This window comes from Aquarana catesbeiana, linkage group LG03 (assembly GCF_042186555.1).
Source record: "Aquarana catesbeiana isolate 2022-GZ linkage group LG03, ASM4218655v1, whole genome shotgun sequence".
Taxonomy (NCBI): Eukaryota; Metazoa; Chordata; class Amphibia; order Anura; family Ranidae; genus Aquarana; species Aquarana catesbeiana.
The window spans coordinates 328655371-328680993 of NC_133326.1; the positions used below are offsets into that span (position 1 = coordinate 328655371).

At 45.0% G+C, this 25623-nt stretch overlaps 1 protein-coding gene across 1 annotated transcript in view; it reads left to right on the plus strand.

Annotated features, from left to right (window-relative positions):
* Nucleotides 1-2754: 2754 nt before the first annotated feature.
* The window catches only part of ZNF346 (zinc finger protein 346), a 53110-nt gene continuing 30241 nt past the window's right edge, over nucleotides 2755-25623 (plus strand). The window contains exons 1-5 of the mRNA XM_073620480.1: nucleotides 2755-2910; nucleotides 14966-15069; nucleotides 16153-16248; nucleotides 20180-20324; nucleotides 20701-20970. Of these exons, the coding sequence (XP_073476581.1) occupies nucleotides 2853-2910; nucleotides 14966-15069; nucleotides 16153-16248; nucleotides 20180-20324; nucleotides 20701-20970 (673 nt within the window). The 5' untranslated portion in view covers nucleotides 2755-2852. The remainder of the gene's footprint in view (nucleotides 2911-14965; nucleotides 15070-16152; nucleotides 16249-20179; nucleotides 20325-20700; nucleotides 20971-25623) is intronic.

The window sequence follows — 25623 nt, forward strand, 5'->3', positions numbered from 1 at the left end:
CCCAGGCACTAGAATAAAGGAAATTTTCATTTTTATTGTTTCACTTTAAGCATCAATAAAATTACTGCTCCTTTAAAAACTATTATTTCTTTTTTTGCATTGACCATGACATGTCCCCCAGGGCAGTACCCGTGTCCTCAGACCCTTTTTATTATCTATAACTTGCATATAAGGCTTAAAAATGGGAACTTATGATTTTTCAGTTTAAGTCCCATAAACTTCAATAGGGTTCGGTGTTCGGGTCCAAACTTTCTGCGATGTTTGGCTGTTCTGTTCAGTACGGCCCATCGGTACTGCCTGTCCACCCTTGAATAGTAAGCCACGCACGCGCAGCTCATTGTACACTGCTCACTGACTTACCTCTTAAGTTATCCCCCCCGGCCAATGGAAGCAGCCGGCGATCGAGACCCGGAAACTGTCCACTCGAAGGTGTCAGTGGCTGGGCAGGGAGCTTTGGGATGCCGAATCACTGGAACCGAGGTGAGTAAAGTTCTGCTTTAATTTGTAAATTACATTTTAACCTTTTCACGACCGTGCTATGGCCGAATGGATGATGGCTACAGTGCGGATTCACATTGCTGGGAGGGCTTCTATTGATGTCCTCCCATGATTGCGCTTCCTGTGCACCCCCTGCAGTGCTGATTGGCAGTGATCTATGATCGCTGTGTCCTTAGGAGGGAGGAGAGGGCAGGAGAGACGGAGGGGCAAGGAAGGAGAGGGCAGAAGAGACGGAGGGGCAAGGGAGGAGAGGGCAGGAGGGGCAAGGGAGAGGAGGGCAGGAGAGACGGAGGGGCAAGGGAGGAGAGACGGAGGGGCAAGGGAGGAGAGGGCAGGAGAGACAGAGGGGCAAGGGAGGAGAGGGCAGAAGGAGCAAGGGAGAGAAGGGCAGGTGAGACGGATGGGGGCGAGGGAAGAGAGGGCAGGAGAGACCGAGGGACAAGGGAGGAGAGACGGGGGTAAGGGAGGAGAGGGCAGGAGAGACAAGACGGAGGGGTAAGGGAAGAGAGGGCAGGAGAGACAGGGGGGTAAGGGAGGAGAGACAAAGGGTAAAGGGAGAGAGGGCAGGAGAGACAGAGGGGTAAGGGAGGAAAGGGCGGGAGAGGCGGAGGGGTAAGGGAGGAGAGGGCGTTAGAGGTGGAGGGGTAAGGGAGGAGAGGGCGGGAGAGGCGGAGGGGTAAGGGACGAGAGGGCAGGAGAGGCGGAGGGGAGAGATGTGGGGATAGGTGAGATGTGGTCTAAAAAAAATGATACAAATTTTGTTTGGGTACAGTGTAGCATGACCGCGCAATTGTCATTCAAAGTGTGAGAGCGCTGAAAGCTGACAATTGGCCAAGGGAGGAGAGGGCAGAAGGGGCAAGGGAGAGAAGGGCAGGTGAGACGGATGGGGGCGAGGGAAGAGAGGGCAGGAGAGACCGAGGGACAAGGGAGGAGAGACGGGGGTAAGGGAGGAGAGGGCAGGAGAGACAAGACGGAGGGGTAAGGGAAGAGAGGGCAGGAGAGACAGGGGGGTAAGGGAGGAGAGACAAAGGGTAAAGGGAGAGAGGGCAGGAGAGACAGAGGGGTAAGGGAGGAAAGGGCGGGAGAGGCGGAGGGGTAAGGGAGGAGAGGGCGTTAGAGGCGGAGGGGTAAGGGAGGAGAGGGCGGGAGAGGCGGAGGGGTAAGGGACGAGAGGGCAGGAGAGGCGGAGGGGAGAGATGTGGGGATAGGTGAGATGTGGTCTAAAAAAAATGATACAAATTTCGTTTGGGTACAGTGTAGCATGACCGCGCAATTGTCATTCAAAGTGTGAGAGCGCTGAAAGCTGACAATTGGCCAAGGGAGGAGAGGGCAGAAGGGGCAAGGGAGAGAAGGGCAGGTGAGACGGATGGGGGCGAGGGAAGAGAGGGCAGGAGAGACCGAGGGACAAGGGAGGAGAGACGGGGGGTAAGGGAGGAGAGGGCAGGAGAGACAAGACGGAGGGGTAAGGGAAGAGAGGGCAGGAGAGACATGGGGGTAAGGGAGGAGAGACAAAGGGTAAAGGGGGAGAGGGCAGGAGAGACAGAGGGGTAAGGGAGGAGAGGGCGGGAGAGGCGGAGGGGTAAGGGAGGAGAGGGCGGGAGAGGCGGAGGGGTAAGGGAGGAGAGGGCGTGAGAGGCGGAGGGGTAAGGGAGGAGAGGGCGTGAGAGGCGGAGGGGTAAGGGAGGAGAGGGCAGGAGAGACAGAGGGGTAAGGGAGGAGAGGGCGGGAGAGGCGGAGGGGTAAGGGAGGAGAGGGCGGGAGAGGCGGAGGGGTAAGGGACGAGAGGGCAGGAGAGGCGGAGGGGAGAGATGTGGGGATAGGTGAAATGTGGTCTAAAAAAAATGATACAAATTTCGTTTGGGTACAGTGTAGCATGACCGCGCAATTGTCATTCAAAGTGTGAGAGCGCTGAAAGCTGACAATTGGCCTGGGCAGGAAGGGGGTGAAAGTGCTCAGTATGGAATGGTTAAGGCGACCATAATGCCAGAATAGTGTTGGAAATGTTTTATTAAATTCAACCCAATACATTCTAAAAGTATAAAAATGTCAGTTGTTTATTATATGCAGTGCTTAAGCCGTATAATTCTCTTAAGAAGTTTACTCAGAGTACCTCTCCTTGTACACCATTTTGGGCTCTTTAGCAGACAATGTGCCTTATTCCCGCCCTCCTGGTGGCTAACGTAAAGGATTTGTTCTTTGTTCTCCTACTCCTAGTAATAAAGCTTTGTTTTTTCTGGGCGGATACTCTCGGTGGCTTGAATCACGCTCGAGCTTTTGCCTCTAGTCTCGCGAGACTAGTTCTTTCAGCGCGTGTACTTTGTCGTGTGCACGGAGGGTCACTGAGCAGCTAGAAGATGGCGGACACATTCGATAACGGGGACGGGATGGAGCTGCCCGTCGGGATAGAAGCGGGTAAGATCGGTTTAGGAAGGTTTACGACGGGATGCGGGTGTCCAAGGTCGAAGGGGGGGTGTGACCGGCCTAGGTCATCTATGGACGCCGGATCACCTTCGAAGAAGAAGCGCGGATCTCGGCATCCTACTCACACCTACTGGCTGAGGGATGACTAGTCTTTGCACCCCGGGGTTTTATTAGGACTGGGCCGTATACGTATTGGATGGCGGCGAGGAGCCGTACAAAGGGAGGGGAGGGTGTGCAGAGCGAGCACCGATTGTCCTTCAATGGTCATACTATATAACACGCCGGGCACTGCTTCTGTACGGGGAGATAGAGAGCAGAAAGGATGGGGGAAGAAAGATGGAAATATAGGTAAAAAGAGCGGGAGAGATGGATGGAGGAAGGAATGGGGGAGGGATAAAGGAAGAGAGACGAAGGGGCAAGGGAGGAGAGGGCAGGAGAGACGGAGGGGCAAGGGAGGAGAGGGCAGGAGAGACGGAGGGGCAAGAGAGGAAAAGGCAGGAGGGGCAAGGGAGGAGGGCAGAAGAGACGGAGGGGCAAGGAAGGAAAAGGCAAGAGAGGAGAGGGCAGGAGGGGCAAGGGAGGAGAGGGCAGGAGAGACGGAGGGGCAAGGGAGGAGAGGGCAGGAGAGACTGAGGGGCAAGAGAGGAAAAGGCAGGAGGGGCAAGGGAGGAGGGCAGAAGAGACGGAGGGGCAAGGAAGGAAAAGGCAAGGGAGGAGAGGGCAGGAGGGGCAAGGGAGGAGAGGGCAGGAGGGGCAGGGGAGGAGAGGGCAGGAGGGGCAAGGAAGGAAAAGGCAGGAGAGACGGAGGGGCAAGGGAGGAGAGGGCAGGAGGGGCAAGGAAGGAAAAGGCAGGAGAGACGGAGGGGCAAGGGAGGAGAGGGCAAGAGAGACGGAGGGGCAAGGGAGGAGAGGGCAAGAGAGACGGAGGGGCAAGGGAGGAGAGGGCAAGAGAGACGGAGGGGCAAGGGAGGAGAGGGCAAGAGAGACGGAGGGGCAAGGGAGGAGAGGGCAGGAGAGACGGAGGGGCAAGGGAGGAGAGACGGAGGGGCAAGGGAGGAGAGGGCAAGAGAGACGGAGGGGCAAGGGAGGAGAGGGCAAGAGAGACGGAGGGGCAAGGGAGGAGAGGGCAAGAGAGACGGAGGGGCAAGGGAGGAGAGGGCAAGAGAGACGGAGGGGCAAGGGAGGAGAGGGCAGGAGAGACGGAGGGGCAAGGGAGGAGAGGGCAGGAGAGACGGAGGGGCAAGGGAGGAGAGGGCAGGAGAGACGGAGGAGCAAGGGAGGAGAGGGCAAGAGAGACTGAGGGGCAAGAGAGGAAAAGGCAGGAGGGGCAAGGGAGGAGGGCAGAAGAGACGGAGGGGCAAGGAAGGAAAAGGCAAGAGAGGAGAGGGCAGGAGGGGCAAGGGAGGAGGGGCAGGGGAGGAGAGGGCAGGAGGGGCAAGGAAGGAAAAGGTAGGAGAGACGGAGGGGCAAGGGAGGAGAGGGCAGGAGGGGCAAGGAAGGAAAAGGCAGGAGAGACGGAGGGGCAAGGGAGGAGAGACGGAGGGGCAAGGGAGGAGAGACGGAGGGGCAAGGGAGGAGAGACGGAGGGGCAAGGGAGGAGAGACGGAGGGGCAAGGGAGGAGAGGGCAAGAGAGACGGAGGGGCAAGGGAGGAGAGGGCAAGAGAGACGGAGGGGCAAGGGAGGAGAGGGCAGGAGAGACGGAGGGGCAAGGGAGGAGAGACGGAGGGGCAAGGGAGGAGAGACGGAGGGGCAAGGGAGGAGAGACGGAGGGGCAAGGGAGGAGAGGGGAGGAGAGGGCAGGAGAGACGGAGGGGCAAGGGAGGAGAGACGGAGGGGCAAGGGAGGAGAGACGGAGGGGCAAGGGAGGAGAGACGGAGGGGCAAGGGAGGAGAGGGCAGGAGAGACGGAGGGGCAAGGGAGGAGAGGGCAGGAGAGACGGAGGGGCAAGGGAGGAGAGACGGAGGGGCAAGGGAGGAGAGACGGAGGGGCAAGGGAGGAGAGACGGAGGGGCAAGGGAGGAGAGGGCAGGAGAGACGGAGGGGCAAGGGAGGAGAGGGCAGGAGAGACGGAGGGGCAAGGGAGGAGAGACGGAGGGGCAAGGGAGGAGAGGGCAGGAGAGACGGAGGGGCAAGGGAGGAGAGACGGAGGGGCAAGGAAGGAAAAGGCAGGAGGGGCAAGGAAGGAAAAGGCAGGAGAGACGGAGGGGCAAGGGAGGAGAGGGCAGGAGAGACGGAGGGGAGAGATGTGGGGATAGGTGAAACGCAATAAGTTCGTATAATAAAAAAAGTGAAGAGTGTGATGTGCTGGGGATCGGCACTGCAGTGATTCTGCTGGACTGCACACCAGAGGAAGTGAGAGTATTTCAGAGAGGAAGGGATGAGGAAAGAAAAGAGCAGGAAGGGGAGGATTGAGCGTGGCAGAGATGGGAGAAAAAAATATTGGAAGAGAGTAGGAGAAAATGAGGGCTAGAGGTGGAGATGTAGGGAAAGTGGGAGAGATGTGTGAAGAAAAGATGGCAAGTTAGGGTAAGATGATGAAGTGGGGTTGGGGAAATACAGATTGTGAGGGGTTTGGAAGAAGAGACCATGGGACATAAATAACAGTGTGGGAGAGATGGAGAGCTGAGGGGGAGTGTGAAAGGGATGGAGGAAGACAGATGAGGAGATAGAAAGTGGGAGAGATTCAGGGATATAGGGTGATGAAGGAAAGGCATGGAAAGAGAGTAGAAGGAATAGGGGAAGAGTGCAGGAGAGAGTGGGATAGCGGAAAAGAGTAGTAGAAGTGGTTGGGGGGGAGGGAGGAGGAGAATGAGGGGAAATATGGAGGCGAGAGATGCTGGGGTCAAGGAAGATGAATTGTTGGGTGGGGGTTCTTGAAGTATAACGATTAGTGAACATACAGCTACTCTTCAAGCCTTCTATGCTGCAGCATGTAAAAGCAGAACATTGGCCTGGCTGGCATCTGTGTGCTCTTCCAATCATTTTAGTGATTGGGTTTACATATTGCCTTCAAATGAGCACTGGACTCACCTTTACCCCCTTTCTTTCACTTTCATTGAGGAATAAAATACTTCAGAGTGATCAGCTTGTTTAAAAGATCTTGTTCTTCTTAATATGCAAGTTTGTTTCCCAAACCCTCTTTTGGGACAGCTACAAAAGTTATAACTGGCTCCACCTTGAACCGGAAACAACTCAGAAAGAGATTGTAAAGCACCTCCCTCCCCAGTCTTTCTCAGTTTTATGTTTCTGATCATCCAAGAGTACGCAGTTATGTTTTGTTCCCCCTGGTTCTGAACATGGTGGTTGTCGGCTCACCCCACAAGTGACTAGATCCTGGTATGCCTGTTTTCTGGTCCATTTGCTTACCTGAGGGTTTTCTCCCTACATGCTCTGGACCTTGCTGCTTAAAGCGGAGTTCCAGCCTGTATAAAAACAATTAAGTCAGCATCTACAAATACTGTAGCTGCTAACTTTTAATATAAGGAAACCCCCCCCCCAAGCCAATCTGTCCCATCAGCTTTGGTCGCAGACACCGGCTTTGCAAGTAAGGCAAACCAGCACAGAAGCCTTCAGGCTTAGCAACCAGTTTCCTACTGTGCATGCGCGAGTCGCGCTGCACTTTCTGAATAGCCCTGTTGTCTTCTGGGGGACACACCGGTCCCAGAAGGCAGCAGGAGGAGGGCCCGATGCAATTGTGGACGTGATGTACCTCGCCGCAGGGGGATTGGATGAAAGTCCAGCTGAAAAAACATAGAAAAGGTACTGAGGGGGAGGTGGGGTGCTATATTGTTTAAAACCTAGCTGGATTTCAGCCCGGAACTCCACTTTAACTGATGCAAGCAACTCTGGCTGCCTGACACTTTTGGCATTGGGCCAGTGAATGATACAGGTTGCAGAAGTGGAGGGCATACTGCTGTGTGCAGAGCCTAAATGGCAAGCCTCTGAAAGAATCTCCCTTCTATGAAGCAAGTTGGGGTGCCAATGTGAAGTAATGTATCCTCCTGAGCAGACTAGATTGGTGTCTACATCTACATTCAGAGCTGCACTGCCTAAGGTAAGCCCAAAGCAAGTGCCTTGCTTTAGGTCAATGTTTCTCAACTCCCGTTCTCCGGTACCCCCAACAGGTCATGTTTTCAGGCTAGCCATTATTTTGCACAGGTGATTTGATCAGTTTCACTGCCTTTGTGATTACCACAGCTGTTTTCATCTGAGGGAAAACCTGACCTGTTGGGGGTACTTGAGGACTGGAGTTGAGAAACATTGCTTTGTTACTGGGCTCTAAGCAAGGATTTTCTACTCATATATAATGCTGGGGTTGTAAAATCAAGCTTTGTATGAGAAATGTATCATGCTTATAGTAGGAATAGAATCTCCCATTTGCATAAGGGTTTTTATGATGTCCATATGTAAGGGTATAGTTTCATCAAATTCATGTGCTTGGTTTTAGTGCTTTCAGTTGTCATTGGTTTTCATGTTTCCTCTCACTTTAGTTTGGACTAACTATTTTCTTTATTAACTGCTGCAGTGTCTCTAGACAGTGTACTGCTTGTAGCTTCAGCTACATACAGTGCTGGGATCTGGCTGTGTGACAGACTTCTGTCTCACATCTGGAACAATGCAGAGTTGGTTTTAGTGGCACTCTGAATACATGTTAACATGATGTTAGGCGCCCCCCCCCCCCCGACTCAGCCAATGAGAAGAAGCCTTGTATTCATTCACAGAATACAAAGCTGCCCATGAATGACTGAGCACCTTTCAGACCAACTCTGCATTGTTCCGGGTGTGAGACAGGAAGTCTGTCACACAGCCAGAACCCAGCACTGTGTACTATATGAAACTACCAGCTTCAAACCAGCTTGGTCCCAACCCGCTATTTTTAAAGTGACAGGAAACGTGGAAATCTGTTTTTACTTGTAATGATTTCACATGTGGTGTCATTTATTCCCCTCTGTCCAGCCATGCATCCACCTTTGTCCCTATTTCACCAGGACGAGCAACTTCTTTTGGGTTATGTATGCCTTACCATTTCTTTGTGAGCGTCACAAATGCTTTGTTATTCAGAATTGACAAGTGAGCAAACCCTTAAAGCGGGGTTCCACCCAAATTTTGAACAATATCTGTATGTATTCTCTTCCTTGCCTAGATGCTGACATGCCGTTTAAAAAAATTTAAATCGCCGTAATTACCTTTTATTTTTCTATTCTTCTTTGCACTTCCTGTTTCTCCTCCCGTGGGAGTAGGCATGTCTCTAGCCTCTCCCAGACTCCTGGGAGCTAGTCTCAGGCTTCCCAGGATGCCACTGAGCATGTGCGGGAACGAGCAGTGAATGCTGGGAGCACAGCATTCACCACATCCAGGAAATAAATGCTTGTGGGCTTCAAATGCCCACAATGAAGATGGAAACCGCCTGCAGTGAATAATATAAGTTATTCTTTCCGACGAAATCTGACACAGGCGGACATATTACACACAATATGTGAGTATGTAATGCTGAGAAGAAAACTTTGTGAATGAACTCAAAAAAAAAAAAAAAAAAAGATAGATAGGTGGACCCCCGCTTTAAGGTAAAGGTGGCAGCCCTTTAAGGTTTTCTGGAAATTAGAGTGTAAAGAGTTCTACCCAACTTCTAGTCTTGTATAGTGGTCCCATATAGGGCTCAGTGCCTTCTAGAGTGCCATGGCCTGGATTAGTGACACTAATATTTCAGCATACATTGGCCCTAGAATTATAGCTCACTCCTCAAGGTCAACGGCTGCATCAGGAGCAGGTGATTCATGGGAAGACATTTTTAAGACTGAGGTATAGTCCTTGCATTGGATCTTTAGTCAGGAAATTAGGTCCTGCTAGATCACTTCAGGCTGGCCCCTTTTGCAAGTATAGCTATGTAAAAAAAAAGTTAAAGTGCAAATACTGTATAAAATCCAGTAGTACATTGTCACACCCTCTCTGCACATGCTCAGTTGCTCCATTTTTGGCATTGTGCCAAAAACCAGAACCAGTAAAGGCTGATCTGCAGAGGAGATTTAGTGCTGCTCAGGGCTTCAGAAAAATGGCAGCTTCCAGCAAGAAGAAACGGACAATACTGGAGGCAATTTATAGCACACCCTAAGTTTGGTAGTATAATTATTAATATAAAATGTATGTTCCTTGCTAAAGAACATTATCTTTTATCGTGTGTGTGGAAATGTCCATCCAGAACCTGTCCTTCGGAAAGGAATGTGTTGCAGGCATCAGTCCCCCCACCATGTTATTTTTATCCTCTCAAGTAGCTGTCCTGGAAAATGATTTGGAAAAATCTTGGTTATGGTAACGATATTTCCTAGTCTCTTCCAGGACAGTGTTCATATTTTCACTCAGATGTTTTTAGTTTAAAGTAATGGTGTTTGAAATTGTTGCATTATTACCAAAAAATTCCACTCCTGTACATTGGTGGAGGTTTCCTTACAACAACTGAGGAAGAGGGGCTTTTTAATCTTTCTGGTTTGTGTTTCCTGTTGAACGTGGAGCCACTCATCTCTCGCGTAACTGTCCTGGAAGATTTTTTTGGGAAATACCGTTACCAGTAAGTGTAACCATAGTTTTGTATCTGGGCACAGATCAGTGGTTCTCAACCTGGGGGTTGGGACCCCCTCGGTCGTCAAATGACGATTTGCCAGGGGTCACCAAATCCTGGGCTGTTCCTATAGCTCATGCTGCTCTCCCAGCCTTTTCGCGGCCACCCAGCAGGGCTGTCTCTGGAGCTTGTGACCGCCTGGCTGAGCTGTTCCTGGAGCCCATGGCCGCCCACTCGCCTCTTTGCAGCCGCTCATTCAGTTTACGGCGTGGCTGAGGGACAGAGACTAGAGGTTAGCAGACTGGTGAGGAATGTGAAATGGGAGGGGTTGGAGGAGACCCTATCTCCTAATTTCGGCATAGGTGTCACTTCTTCTACGAGACACCACAAAGTTGGAGACACAATGAGTAACACTACCTGTGATTATACTTGCCATTGTTCCTGAAGGTGAATGTATCCTTTAAACAGGTTCTAATATAACAAATGATGGACATGAAACAAAACCATGCGTTAAAATTTTATAAGTGCGCATTATAGCGAGTTTCTTGATGTACCAACACTCGTTGCTGTACATGCTTTTCTGCATCTGCTTCTCATTTTCCTGTACATGGCCATGTGTTCTTTCTTTTTGCCTCCTTGAAATTTTAGCCTTGTCAACACCATTTGGCTCAACAAACTTGGCTACAAAAGACCCACCATTTGTGCTTGTATGGCACTTGAGCATAAATGAATTCTACTGGCCAGAATAATAATAATCATTTTATTCTGGCCATTGGAGTAAATTTTTACACACATTTTCTCTGCTCAAAAGTTCCTCTTAGGACCCATCTTTGGATTTTTTTTTTCCTGCCTGTGAAAGCTCCTCTTCAAATAATTCTGTAAATGCCAATGTGTGCATGGCCACATAGGTTAACATATATGTGCTTTTACCGGCATCAAAAGACAGCTGATCGGTTTTTAAGCTCTGTGTACATGAGGCCTAAATGTTCAGTGATTGTTTTCACCTGAAATCAATTTAATAAACATTCAGGATACACACAGAACAACCTCAGTCCTACCAACTGGAGTAACAGGAAGAATAACGATGTGATCACAGCCATGTAAAGGCAGCGATACTTTAAAATGTCTACTAAGGAATGCATTATGCTTTGTGTATTTAAAAAATGTATTCTTTCATAAATGTTTGAGAGCATTCCTGCTTTTCTATGGTCATCTGTTGCAATTTCTTCTGGGGTGGCCAGGCAGAACATAAATGCTTAGAGACCCTGTTACAATTGCACCAAAATAAGACATTGCAAGGAGACAGAAAAACACAATAAGAAGCAAGGATTGGGCTTGGTATGAATATTGAGTGAGAACACCACACTTTTGTTTTGCGGCAAAGTTACCTTTTATATTCACGAGTCTATTCCTGGATAAGGGTCTTATATTAAAAGGTATCAAAGGGGAACCCCACACCGCTTTTCATTTTTACCACAGAGTATGAACACTGGGGGGCGTGACACCACACTTCAATTTTGCAATGGAGTTGCCCTTTATATTCATGTCAGACCCTAATCCTGGTTGAGTGTCCTGTTAATGATGGTAAAGGGGAACCCTACACAGCTTTTAATGTTTGCTATGGAGTTCCCTTTTATAATCATGGCAGATCCCAAGGTCCTGTTCACATCCAGGGATTTGGAATTGTAGGCAGATTCGGCGTGTTTCTGCCCACGTTTCCAGTCTGCGATAAAATCGTGCTGCAACGTGCTTTTCGGTGTCCTTTATTCTTAATGGCACTCCAAGCATGTTAATTGTGTGGAAATCGTGGCAAAACGTGCATGAAGAAAATTGCGCAAAGCTAGTTGCAAAAAGGTGCAGGAGCTTCAAGTGAGCCTTATGCACGACATGTAAAAATTCAATAAAGCAAGTAACTGCTGCACACTAGTAAGAAAGTGTACATGTAAAAGCCTCAGGCAATGCCACTCCTCAGACCTAGCCTACTAATGCGTTCACCCTGCCTATCTGGACTTAAAGAGGAGCGCCAGTCTCTGCCCCCCAAAAAATAAGTCAGCAGCTACAAATGTTGTAGCTGCTGCCTTCTAATATAAGGACACTTGCCTGTTCAAGAATCCTGCGATGTCCTCACTTGAGATGATCCTTCAATCGGCTTCAGATCCAGGCATGACCTCTTGGGTAAGGGAAACTGGCCGTGAAGCCTTCCAGCTTCCCAGCTGCTTTCCTACTGCTCATAAACGCACTGCGCTTTAATGGTCCTGCAGTCTTCTGGGACCTGTGTGTGTCCCAGAAGGCTGCGGGGGGAAGGAGGAGGGGGCTGAACTTGTCCTTTTTGGATGAAGTTCAGCTTTAATCATAGAGGTGAGGCATGAGAGTAGGACAACAGAATTTAAACATTAGCTGGGAGAACTGAATCAGTGAAACGTGCATGTGATTTGGTAAAAGGTGTAATGAAAGAATGTGAAAGTAAAGCTGCCTCCTGGATAAATAAGGGGGAAAAAAAAGGAAGTGGGGGGGGGGGGGGGGGGCTCAGCTTGGAGCAGCACCACTAAGCACAAATGGGCACGTAGAAATGTGTGTATATTGCCCAAGAAAAATTGCGATCAGAAATGTGCGTTTTCACTATGCAGTGTCTGTTATGGATGTTAGGGGGATGAGCACCACACTCTTTATTTTTGCAGTAGACATTGGATACAGGGGATTATTACCTTGCTATTATTATTGCAGTCTTAGGACTCATTTACGCTAATCTTATGGGGGGGGGGGGTAAATCCTTAAGGTTGAACTGCATATTACCGCCCCTGAACTGTTCCCCCTTAGCTGCAGCGGCTGGGGGTGTACACATGCTGCGTCGGCGAGACTTTTGCTTCATGGTTGTGGCAGGAATTATACCCTGTTGCACTCAGGCACTGCTGCCCACCAAGTCCAACCCATTCTGTTGAATGAAGCTGCAACTGCACATTTGCAGTGTTAGTCTGGCGTTTAGGGGGTCTAAAACAGGTCACGGAGGTGATCCAACTCCTCACCATTTGTTAAAGACTCTGAAGAGCAATCCAAACACAGATGGCTAATTGGACATCAAAGCAAGTGTAAATGAGCGAAAATAATTTTTCATGTACCATACCTGTCTTGCAGTATGCCAAATAATATTGGCACACTGCAAGACTACACAGGGCCCAGGGAGGTTTCTATGAAGGTGTTTCCTTCATATGTAAATAAATTGTGTCACAGAGAGCAGGCTCTGAGGAGTGGAACTCTTCACACTGGTCAGCATAGTATTTAACAGGGTGGGATTGAATGCTAATTGTGATCCATTCAATCCCACCCAGAATCAGAACTAGCTTTCCATAGAGGCTCTGTGTATTTTATAAAGGTCTCTTTCATGAAATAAAGCAGTGATCTGGGGCGGGACTTTGTAGGTCAGGTTCTGAGAGGGTGGGACGCCGTTCATTACACTGGGCAGCAAAGGATTTCGTTGGCCAGGATTGAATGCTAATTGTGATCCATTCAGTCCCACCCAGCATCAACCCCGCTAACTTTTCTAAACAGGCAGTGTGTATTTTGAGGTATTTTCTTCATAAATAATGCTGCAATCTGAGACAGGACTTGGGAGGTCTGGATTCTTCCTGTAGGTGTGATTGGGCAGGATTACATGCTAATTTAGATGCATGCAATCCCATATAGCATTAGCGCTGTGAACGTCGTTGCATCATTTTAGAGTCAGAAGGACTACAAAGGGTAATCTACTGCAGGAAGTGGCTGTACAAGGAATAGCTTCACCCATTGGATATACCGTGTCCAAAGTGACACAAAGCAAAACTAAACCCAGGATATCAGGGGATCTGCAGACAAGTGTGCAACATGGTACAAAGGTATGATCTATGCTGGGATTTCTAGGTCCATTCATTGTGTAAAAGCAAATTTGGCGTTCGTCTTTAATGCACGGAACGCATTAAGGTAAAAAATGTTTTAGCTTTAGAACCATTTTAAAGTTTTTACTACATGTTAGACTGGGTGCAAACCTTTTACGTGTGTATTCTGAATTTTATGCATTTTGTTTAGCAGGTTTTCATGTGTACGCAGTACTATGTTGTAGTCTCTCAGCCAGTGAAATGTTGAGGTTGCTGTGGGAGGGGCTGGTTACCACACGCATGTTACATATGTTTTCGTGCATTGCCATTAGTTGGGGCTAATATCACCTATTGACGCACTAAAAACAGACCTAAATGATTTTGGTCAACACCAGGTTCCAGTCTCTGGAGCCTGTTAACTGCTCTCTGTAAATGCTGTATAACCAACTTTTTGGAAATGAATAAACATGCTGGTGTAGAAATGGTTACAACATAGCGCTTGCTAATGGTGCTCCTAGACACAGTGCATCATAGTTGCGGATGAGGAGGGGATTAATGTACAGGTCACCTACAGTGGCAGGATGGCGATGAGAAGGGAGGGTAACTCCTTCTATCGCATTATGCCCAGGAAGGTCTGCCTGATAGTGTGACCACTGTGGTTGACTGTCACCATGGTCACATGATCTTGAACCAGTCCCACTGGCTCCCAATCATTACTCGGGACTATTGTAAGGTAGGTATAAGCATCTTCCTTTTTATAGGGTTGTTAGAATAGGAGTTAGAAGGTGGGTGGGAGCATTGTTAACCAGTTAGATCTGGACTTGATTTCCAAGCTGTAGTAAACCCAAAAATTTAATATATTGCAGCTTACCAATCATTGGATGTGGTGGCTGCATTTGTTTTAATTTCCTTGGCTTTTTCCCCTCTGTTTTTACTTGGCGATCTGGCCAATGACACTACTCTGGAGCAATGAGAAAAGGAGGCACATCAACATTGTTTGGATTGGAGGGGAGTGTTTTGAGATTTAGAACCACTAACAAATTGAAGCCAAACTCCAGCTAACGTGTTAAAATTAGTTATAGCAAACTTTCAAACTTTTTTTTTTTTTTTTTCTTTTAATTTTTGGGATAAAGTTTTTACATGAATAAAGAAAATCTGATCATTTTTTTCCCCCCTGCCAATGTTAAATTGATACATTCTGCTGGAGAGCTTGTGCTTTTCAAAAACAGATTTGCTGGCTGGATCACCAGATGAAAATAGAGGAAAGTCTAAAAAAGGAAACGAATGCAGTTGGTAAGCTGCAATATAGTAAATGTTTCCCTTTTTTTCGGTTTAATACTGCTTTAAGGAAAATGAACAGAATTAATGGGTTATAGGTAAAATAAAGGGAAAAGAATGTTCAGAACCTATAGCAAAAAAGGGGGCCATATATGTGGGTATGCAGACACAGAATGGCTCCCAGTCGCATAGCATTTTTCTTCTGGCTTTAGAACATAAACTCTGTGTTTTTGGATTTTTTTTTTCTTTTTGTTTTCTCTTACTAACTGTACTTGTGAATTCAATTTTGTTGCTCAAATGTGTGTATTTTTGAGTTGGTTTGTGTAGTAAACATTTTTAACACATTTTTTGTGTTCTTAATTTTCAGTAAACCGTTTAATCCGAGAAAATGGCCACCTTTTCTCTGATGGCCACTGTAAAGTGTGCAGTGCTGTTTTGATTTCGGAGTCACAGAAGCTTGCACATTACCAGGTAACTTTCTGTTCATATTTACAACTTTGTTAGATGAGTAATCTAAAATTAATTTAGTTTAATTGCATGGACTTCCAGTTTCCATTGGTCTTTTGAGGCTGTTTGATCACAGGTCTGTATCATACATAAAGACCTTACCCATCAGTATTTCTGTTTTTAGAGGATTAAAGTGTTACCCTAACATTTCATATTCCTGAAATATGACTACTGTACCATGTACTTGTATGAAAAAGTAACTTATTCTTTTTGTATTGCTTCCTTTGCGTGAAATCCCTGGTGTTCCTGCCAGTCCCTCTGCTTTCATATTAAAAACTGACCACACCAAGCAAGGGAGCACACTGTGGTCAGTTCTGTAGGTGTGCTGGAACTCTGTCTGCTCTATTCCAATGATCAGACTTGTCCTGACTCAGTCCCCCTGCACAGCCTTTCATAAGAGCCCTTGCACACTGGGGCGGGGGGCGGCATCGTCGGTAAAACGCCGCTATTATTAGCGGCGTTTTACTGTCGGTATGCGGCCACTAGCAGGGTGGTTTTACCCCCCCGCTAGCGGCCGAGAAAGGGTTAAATACCACCGCAAGGCGCCTCTGCAGAGGCGCTTTGCCGGCGGTATAGCCGCGCTGTCCCATTGATTTCAATGGGCAGGAGCGGTAAAGGAGCGGTATACACACCGCTCCGAAGATGCTGCTGGCAGGACTTTTTTTACCGTCCTGCCAGCTCATCGCTCCAGTGTGAAAGCCCTCGGGGCTTTCGGGTCGGTTTGCAAGCGCTTTTAATAGCGCCTGCAAACCGCCCCAGTGTGAAAGGGCTCTTAGGAAGCTCAGTGTACTGTTGCTTCTCCCAATATGCCTATTGTGCCTGTTTTTACTGTTACAATTTTTCAGTAAACAAGATTTGATTTGCATTGTATGGTGTGCAACTGTTCAAATCAGCTTTCTCCATATGTAAACCTGCAGCAGTGACAGGGCGTACACACCATACACCATTATTGTTGGTTCACCTGGAGCAGCAGGATTATTTTTAACTTCAAACATTTGTTTTAATGTCTAAGTATCATTAAATATGTAAATGTTTTTTTTTGTTTAGAGTAGGAAACATGCAAGTAAATATCGACGTTACTTGACCATTCACCAGGCAGAGGGTGTTACACCAGCAAAAAGAAGAGCTGATACTGCTGCTCTGGTAAGTCTCATGGTATTTATAAATATAATGCTGTTTAGCTGTTATAATTATATATATTGTAAATTTTAGGTGAGTTTGTACTCGGCTCATTCAAGCTGTTGACTTGTCTGACTCCATATAACTCCACTCCTTTATTACTTTTAGAAAGTACAGGCAGTCGGGTTACAAATAAGATGGGGTCTGTAGGTTTGTTCTGTTGGATTTGTATGCAAGTTGGAACAGGTACATTTTTTTTAAGTGTAGCTCCAGCCAAAAATAACATATTTTTAAGGTTTATGGATAGCATAGGAAAGGTTAACACCACTGTAACATTTGTTTTGTTGTCTGTGCCCCTGTTCACAAGATTTCACCTCACATTCTATCCCTGTGACAATTGGATTTTGAAATTGTTGGGTTATTGTGGAAACAAGGATTGGTGATAAAGCTGCTCTTCTTTTCCCGTGATAACTCTTATGCCCCGTACACACGGTCGGACTTTGTTCGGACATTCCGACAACAAAATCCTAGGATTTTTTCCGACGGATGTTGGCTCAAACCTGTCTTGCATACACACGGTCACACAAAGTTGTCGGAAAATCCGATCGTTCTAAACGCGGTGACGTAAAACACGTACGTCGGGACTATAAACGGGGCAGTGGCCAATAGCTTTCATCTCTTTATTTATTCTGAGCATGCCTGGCACTTTAAGTTAAATATGAAAAGCTGCGCTTAGAACAATGGTTTAGGTATGCTGCCCCCCTTAAAGGAGCTTCCCTAAGGATTCTCTGCTGATTGGAATTAAATTGAAAAGGGGTATGGCGCTCCCTATGGGGTATGTATGGGAGGGGGGGTTTTGTTAGAGTAGTTATATTCCCAGGTGATTTCCCCAATATGATCCTAGTGGAGGTACCTCCATACCAGCAGGAAAAATTAGTTACCATACATATATATGTCTATAACTACATACATACACACATATACATATACGCACACACATATACCAGCAGAAATAAATGATTGTTTAAACAAGGAGCTGTCTTCAGTGGTAGTTCGACCAGACCCTATAGTAAGGGATGTAGACTGAGACCCCTACAGCTGTGATAGGTCTGCACCATATACCACCACAGAGTGAAATAACTATAACATATACATGTAAAACATATGTGTGCTCTACTAGTGCAAAATAATCCAAACCATATAATAAACTCTGCCTTAACAGTGCGAAATAAAGGTATATATATAAAAATGTATTACCAAAAAATACATATCATATGTACCAAAAAATACATAACTATCTGAGAGCACTCAAGTCACGAATTTGCTTGGAACACTGGGTCTGAAAAGCTTTTTCACTTTAAGGACTATAATCACCAAAACTTTTTATTGTTTTTTTGCACTAACTAGCTTGAGATGAAATTACTTGATCACTGGACTTTGATTATGATATGTATTTTTTGGTACATATGATATGTATTTTTTGGTAATACATTTTTATATATATACCTTTATTTCGCACTGTTAAGGCAGAGTTTATTATATGGTTTGGATTATTTTGCACTAGTAGAGCACACATATGTTTTACATGTATATGTTATAGTTATTTCACTCTGTGGTGGTATATGGTGCAGACCTATCACAGCTGTAGGGGTCTCAGTCTACATCCCTTACTATAGGGTCTGGTCGAACTACCACTGAAGACAGCTCCTTGTTTAAACAATCATTTATTTCTGCTGGTATATGTGTGTGCGTATATGTATATGTGTGTATATACATATGTGTGTATGTATGTAGTTATAGACCTATATATGTATGGTAACTAATTTTTCCTGCTGGTATGAGGTACCTCCACTAGGATCATATTGGGGAAATCACCTGGGAATATAACTACTCTAACAAACCCCCCCCATACATACCCCATAGGGAGCGCCATACCCCTTTTCAATTTAATGCCTGGCACTTTGTCCGTCGGATTTGTGTACACACGATCGGAATTTCCGACAACGGATTTTGTTGTCGGAAAATTTTATCTCCTGCTCTCCAACTTTGTGTGTCGGAAAATCCGATGGAGCCCACACACGGTCGGAATTTCCGACAACACGCTCCGATCGGACATTTTCCATTGGAAAATCCGACCGTGTGTACGGGGCATTACAGGAGTGAATTTCCCTTCCTAGAGTAGTATAGCACCACTGTGGGTGGTGTTCGAATAAAAATGAGTTAAGACTTTTTAAGAGGTTCTGTTGAGCTCTTTGAACTCTACGCATCTCTTTAAGAGTCTGTTTCAAATTTGCCATGAATCGGGGTGGATATAAATCAACGTGTGAGTGTGTGTTTTTTTTTTTCTCCCACAAATTAAGCTTTCTTTTGGTGGTATTTGATCACCTCTGCGGTTTTTATTTTTTACGCTATAAACAAAAAGAGCAACAATTTTGAAAATAGCTATTTTTTTTTTTTTGCTATAATAAATATCCAAAATAAAATGAGCTGAAAAAACGAGCTGAAAACGCTCAGGTGTGAATGCAGCCTAAGTTAAATCCACCCTGCCATGATGCAAAGGTATTCCATTTGAAAGGAGCTCAGTCTATTATGGGCATTTCAAACAGTAGATAAAGGGTTGATTTTTCTAAGAGCCCTTGCACACTGGGGCGGCGTCGGCGGTAAAACGCCGCTATTATTAGCGGCGTTTTACCGTCGGTATGCGGCCGCTAGCGGGGCGGTTTTACCCCCCGCTAGCGGCCGAGAAAGGGTTAAATACCACCGCAAAGCGCCTCTGCAGAGGCGCATTGCCAGCGGTATAGCCGCGCCGTCCCATTGATTTCAATGGGCAGGAGCGGTATACACACCGCTCCTTCACCGCTCCGAAGATGCTGCTGGCAGGACTTTTTTTACCGTCCTGCCAGCGCATCGCTCCAGTGTGCAAGCCCTTGGGGCTTTCACACTGGGATGACAGCAGCGGCACTTTTGGGGCGGTTTGCAGGCGCTATTATTAGCGCAATAGCGCCTGCAAACCGCCCCAGTGTGCAAGGGCTCTAACATTTAAAAATATTTCAGTTGCTTCCATGATGTATGAGACCTGTCAAATTTCAGACATCCCTGCACTAAGAATTTCATTTTTGCATTAAGGGATGCAGATACTGTAGCTTTGCTCAGAACATTAAAATGCTAAGTGATTTATAATAAAATCTGACTCTCCATTCAGAATGAACAGCAATTTTATAAGGACTGTAAAAGGTTTTATTAAATATTTGCATTTAATATTCTCAGGGTGGGGTGGATTTGATTTAAATCGCTAGCAAAAATACTTGATTTAAATCAACTTGCTTTAAATGATGATTTTTTAAAGAGCAACTGTCAAATAAAATGAAGGTTTCTTATTTAAAATAAGCTGTCAGGTTAGTAAAATGGCGATAGAACCGATTCAATCATACAGTTTGTAGTGTACATAGATTTGCAAAACAATAGGATAAAGGAATATTCCTGAACTTTGTTTTATCTCATGGTTACTGTGAAATTGTGTGAATGCATCAATGCAGTGGATGTTATCTCAGCTTGGATTCATTGAATGAGTTTACCAAAAATTTTATTTTTGCAGAATATACAGCCTCGTCCTACATAACTATAAGCTCCATTGCTGAATAAACAAAATAGTTTTCTATTGAAGATACATTAATTATCTTTAGATAGATTTTTTTTACTCCAAAAAGCATATTAAACTTTTTTTTTATTTAGTTTTTTTTTAATCATTGATTTTTATTCACCCTGCATAGAGGGGATTTTTTCTCCCGGCAAAAGATGAACAATGCTTTAACTAAAATGCTTTTGTATGTGCAGCTGAAACTGAATTGGTTGATCTAAAAGTGGAAATGATCAAAGAATGCACACTATAAAATGCATATTTTATGTACAAGGCTTAATTTTATTCTGTTCTTGGTCACTATTTTTGTATTTGCAGGACGCTGGTAATGAGACCGATAGGAATAAGTGCTGCCCAGTCTGCAACATGACCTTTTCATCTCCTGTGGTTGCAGCATCCCACTATGAAGGAAAAACGCATGCAAAAAATTTGAAGCTGACGTTACAGGGTGGAGTTAAGGAAGGTAACCAATTAATTTTTTTTTTCTATTTATAAACTGCTACACAGCTGTTTATTTTTAAATATAATTCTAAACACTGTTTTAGAATTATTGTTTGACTAATCTCTTGCCACCCGCCATATTATAAGTTGTCCTCTTGGTAAGTTCCCTGTGCTGGGAGGGTACTTGTGCTTATGCCTTTTTGTAGCATTTCTCACCCCCCAGCCTGCGCAGCCATTCACTGGGAAGATCAGTGTCTTGCCCCTCCCCCAATATGTTTCTATCCTTGCATTGCATGGTGTAATTTAGGTGTGTTCTTTTATGTCTATATTGTAAATGGAATGTGTATTACTTTGCCAAAGATGTTATCTTTCCATAAATTTGAGTTTGTGCTTAACAGGAATACCTCTTCCCAAGAAGCCTCGTCTAACACCACCCGCTCCAGAAAAAAATACAGGGACAGGGATAATTGATCGGTCGGACCCTGAAAAGTTTTGCCAGCTCTGCAATGCCACATTTAACAATCCTCATATGGCACAACAGCATTATGCGGGCAAGAAACATAAGAAGCAGGAGACCAAGAGCAAGCTCATGACTATATATACCAGCTGTGGGAACGCTTTGCCGCAAAGTACACCTCTCAAACCTCTAACGCCAGGCTCTGCTTCAAGTGAGTTAAATGCTGAGCCTGATACTGAAAAACCTGCTGATATTTGAGGGAATGTCGTAGTGTTTTATTTTTTAGTGGGGACATCTTTCCATTGCCCCATACTTTTTATTTACAAGCCTTTTTTGTTTACAGCATTTATTGTATCTCTGCATAACGTATGCATGACCTGCTAGTATATTCAATGCTATATCTTTAGGGATGTATAAATTTTAAAAGGTAGCTTGCTAGTTTAAAGAAACATACATGCAATGTAGATTAGGACTGGTACTGTTTTTGTGTTTTGTAAACTGGTCTGTCTTGCTTCTACTATGCCCACCATGAAATTATACGGTAATGAGTGAAGATGAGTTGTTTTGTCTGCTGGAAAATTCCTGTTATGATTAATTTTGACTTTTATACAGTGAGCTTTAGACGCCTTATAAAGAATTTAATGATCTGTAGTAGAACCCCCCCCCCCCCCCTTCCCCCTTTTCTTTCACCTTTCATGTTGTACTGCTGCCCACAGAAGGATTGGACACTGGCAAAATGCTGGCCAGACCAGAACAACCCCTCTTAATACCAACATGCTTTAATTTTTGATAGTTTCCAGGAATGATGGACATCTTTTCTTCAGGACATTACTGAACTGGATGTTGCTGAGTGCCTGAAAGTGACCTTCAGGTACTGAGTTAACCACTTAACCATGGTGCACTTTCCAGGTCTAGACTGGCTGTCACTGCCACATTTCTTTCCCTGTCTTTGAAGACTCGCCTAGTGAGTGCCAGCCTTTGAGAGCTACCTCAATTCTTCATGTCATGGTGGTTTCTATTGCAGAGGGGTTAACACTGTGGTATTGAGCACTGACATCTGCTGGGTGGCGTTGTGGCATGCTTCATGCTGTTTCCCATCATGCAGTTTGAAGTAAGCATCTTGACACTGCTGCATGCTAAGGGCTATAGGGAACTTTTCAGCTGAGGTGTTTTTTCTTTTGTTTGTTTTTGGTGGCCTCTGCTGCCACATTTACTGCAGAGGCTTCCCTAGGGACTTACATATCTGATGTACCTGTGGATTCTGAGCCATGGACTGAAGAGCCTCCAATTCGGAGCAATCCAGTCTTTGCCTGACAAGCCTATCCTAGAGGTGGTGTAGTCTTCTGTTACTCCCAACTGGAAGAGGAGTTCCAGTCTCTTTGAATTAAAATAAATACTATAGCTACTTTTTTAATATAAGGACACTTGCCCGTCCAGGAATCACGCCATGTCGGCACCCCTAGCCGCTTCGTCATTCGGCTTCGAGTGCAGGCGCTGGAATCTGTAGTAAGGGAAACCGGAAGTGAAGCCTTGCAGCTTCACAGCCTGTTTCCTATTGCGTTTGTGTGAGTCTTTCTGCACTTTTTGAATAGTCCCACAGTCTTCTGGGACCTTTGTGTGTCCCAGAAGGTAGTGGGGGGGGCGAAATGATGTAGATTGTTGTGCAACGATCTTACCAGGAAGTGGGAGAAGGTACCTACTAAAGTACCAAATGTGGCAGTGGCGGGGGGGGGGGGTGCGAACAAGTGGAGCGTCCTCTTTTTGCAAGCCTGTTTCTTCTATCAGTGCTGCTTCTACTCTTGATTTCTTAGGGCCCTTTCACGCGGGGTCGGCGCCGTCGGTATTCGGCCGCTAGCGGGGCGGTTTTACCCCCACTAGCGGCCGAGAAAGGGTTAAACCACCACAAAGCGCCTCTGCTGGCCCATTTCAATGGGCAGGAGCGGTATACACTCCGCTCCTTCACCGCTCCGAAGATGCTGCTAGCAGGACTTTTTTCCTGTCCTGCTAGTGCACTGCTCCAGTGTGAAAGCCCTCGGGGCTTTCACACTGGAGAGACAGCAGCGGCTGTTTCAGGTCGGTTCGCAGGCGCTATTATTAGCACAATAGCGCCTGCAAACTGCCCCAGTGTGAAAGGGCCCTTAGACTCCCTGAAAAAGCAAATACTTTGCCGTTGCTGTTCAAAGTCTTTGTTTAGAGACTGGAAACACCCTAAAAAGATGGCGCTCCTCCTAAGCGTTTTTTGGCCTTGTATCTGTTTTGAAGAGGACTTTGTAAAGTACTCCCCACTGTGGATGGTACAATGTCCCACTTTAACAAAGTGACTGCCATAACAGCGGAAGGTGTAATGTCTTTAAAGTGGTTCTAAAGGCAGAATGTTTTTTATCTTCATGCATAAAGGTAAAAAGCCTTCTGTATGCAGCTTCCCCTAATAATTACCTGAGCCCGATTTCTCTCCAGCCATGTGAGAGGCTTTTTCAACTCTCTTCAGTGGTGCACACAGCAGCGATATTGGCTGCAAAGCAGAGGCATACTGGTAGTGGGAGGGATTATCTTAGAATGGCCTATAGGTTTTTTTTGCCAGTATCCAATCCTCTTGTAAGTGGCAGTATAACCAGCGGTGAAAGACTTCTCTGTCCCTTTATGGACTCCAGGAAAGGCATTTTACAAAGAGTAGAAAAATCCAATTTTTCATTTTTGTTTGTGTTGGAGAGATTCCTTCACGTCTGTTCGGTAAAAAAGGTAGTGAGGAAAGGAAATTTTTCAGAGCCATAGCGGGCAGCCTCCTTCAGTACCACATGGAAACCTGTAGTGCTCCTTCCACCCTCCTCCCCCTGAATCAGCTGCAAAGTTTACCAGATTATACATTTTTTTTCAAACTCCTGTATTTGGCTGTTTGTTACATCTTCATGATGGAGGCACCACAGTGGGATTGGAGAATGAAGGGTTTGCCCCAAAACCCAGAATTCAGGTGTCACATGGTGTATGCAGCAGTAGATTGGGGCATTGTGCAGGCAGGTCTACACAGAGGAAGAGGTCTACTTTGCAGTCATGGAATAAATTAGCTTTTTGTAAACCTTGGATTTGAAGTAGATAAAACCTACTTTAGATATGCTTTTATAAATTTCAGCTGGGTTACCATTTAAAGTGAACTCCAGTTTTGTTGCATGTACACAATATCCTCTTCTAGTCCTCCATATACATTACAATGATTTTAGTTAACTTTTTATCAGAGCTCATTCTTGGTTTTCTTCTGTAAATAATCTAGTTACTTGGGGAAAGAAGAAGAAAAAAAAAATGTTTTAAGTGATCTGCCTACTGTAACAACTGAGCAGTTAGTTCCAGTGTTATAATAAGAAACCTCATAGAGCACCCACCCCCTGAACACCTCCTAGCTGTACATTATTTTACAAGTATCTCACCAAAGATTGTCGGTGGATGATGTTGTCTGGGTTCCCAGTAATTATCGCCTCTGTGTACATTTAACAGGAGCAAGAAATTAGAAGTCTTTGTCATGATTATGGGGGAGAGAAAAAGTCAATTTTTTTTTTTTTTGGTAGACGCACACACTTATTTTATTTTTTTAAATGATCTTTTCTCTGTAGATACAAAAGTGGAGGTTTCCTTTTTATAAGTGTGTCAATTTTTTTTAGTTTGGGAATGGGAGTTGTACATTTTTAAATAGCTTCCTTTTTGTCATTTTCATTGTTTAGGGAGTCTGAAGTTCTCCTTTAATGCCACATCATAAGTACTCATTCTATTTTTAAATAACCAACGTTACTGTTGTATTGATTAGTGTATTTGTAGGTCTGAATCACTGGAAGATGTGATTGTGATTTAATAAAATTTATTCTTTCCTGGAGTGAAAAGAAAAATAAAATATGTATTAAACTTTCACATGCATATAGTTGTCTGACATTATTTAAAGAGGAAATTGTAACTGAATTATTTTTAATGTGACTACATATTAAAAATAATCAGTGTTTCATTATTTGCTGTACCATACGCCTAATGTTTTTTTAAAAGTTTTATATCAGCAATGAGCCATATCATGACACCCATACATTCATATGAGTGGTGTTATTCGCTGGGATTTTTCACTTTGAACAAAAAAGGAGATCCACTTAATTGTAGAGATTTGTGCACAGTCTGCCTATATCACCATAGTCAGCTGTTTTGGGGCCTCTTAACAGCTTCAGCACCGGAAGATTTTACCCCCTTCCTGACCAGAGCACTTTTTACAATTTGGCACTGCGTCGCTTTAACTGACAATTGGTGGGTCGTTCGCTATACCCAAATGAAATTTGCGTCCTTTTTTCCCACAAATAGAGCTTTCTTTTGGGGGTATTTGATCACTTGTGCTATAAACAAAATAAGAACGACAATTTTGGGGGAAAAAAAATTTTTTTTTTTTTTTACTTTTTTGCTATAATAAATATCCCCAAAAGGTGTTTTTTTTTTTTTTTTTTTTTTTTTTTTTTTAACACATTTCTGCATCAGTTTAGGCCAATATATATTCTTTTACATATTTTTAGTAAAAAAAAAAAAAAAAAATCACAATAAGCGTACATTGATTGGTTTGCGCAAAAGTTATAGCGTCTGCAAACTATGGGAAAGATTTATGGCATTTTTATTATTGTTTTGTTTATTTTTCTAGTAATGGCGGTGATTAATATATATTATAATTAATATATATATATATATATATATATATATATATATTAATTATAATTTTTTTTTTTTTTTTTTTTTGCGGTACCGCAACATTGCGACGGACAGATCGGAGACTTTTGACACTTTTTTTGGGACCATTGGCATTTATACAGCGATCAGTGCTATAAAAATGCACTGATTACTGTGTAAATGT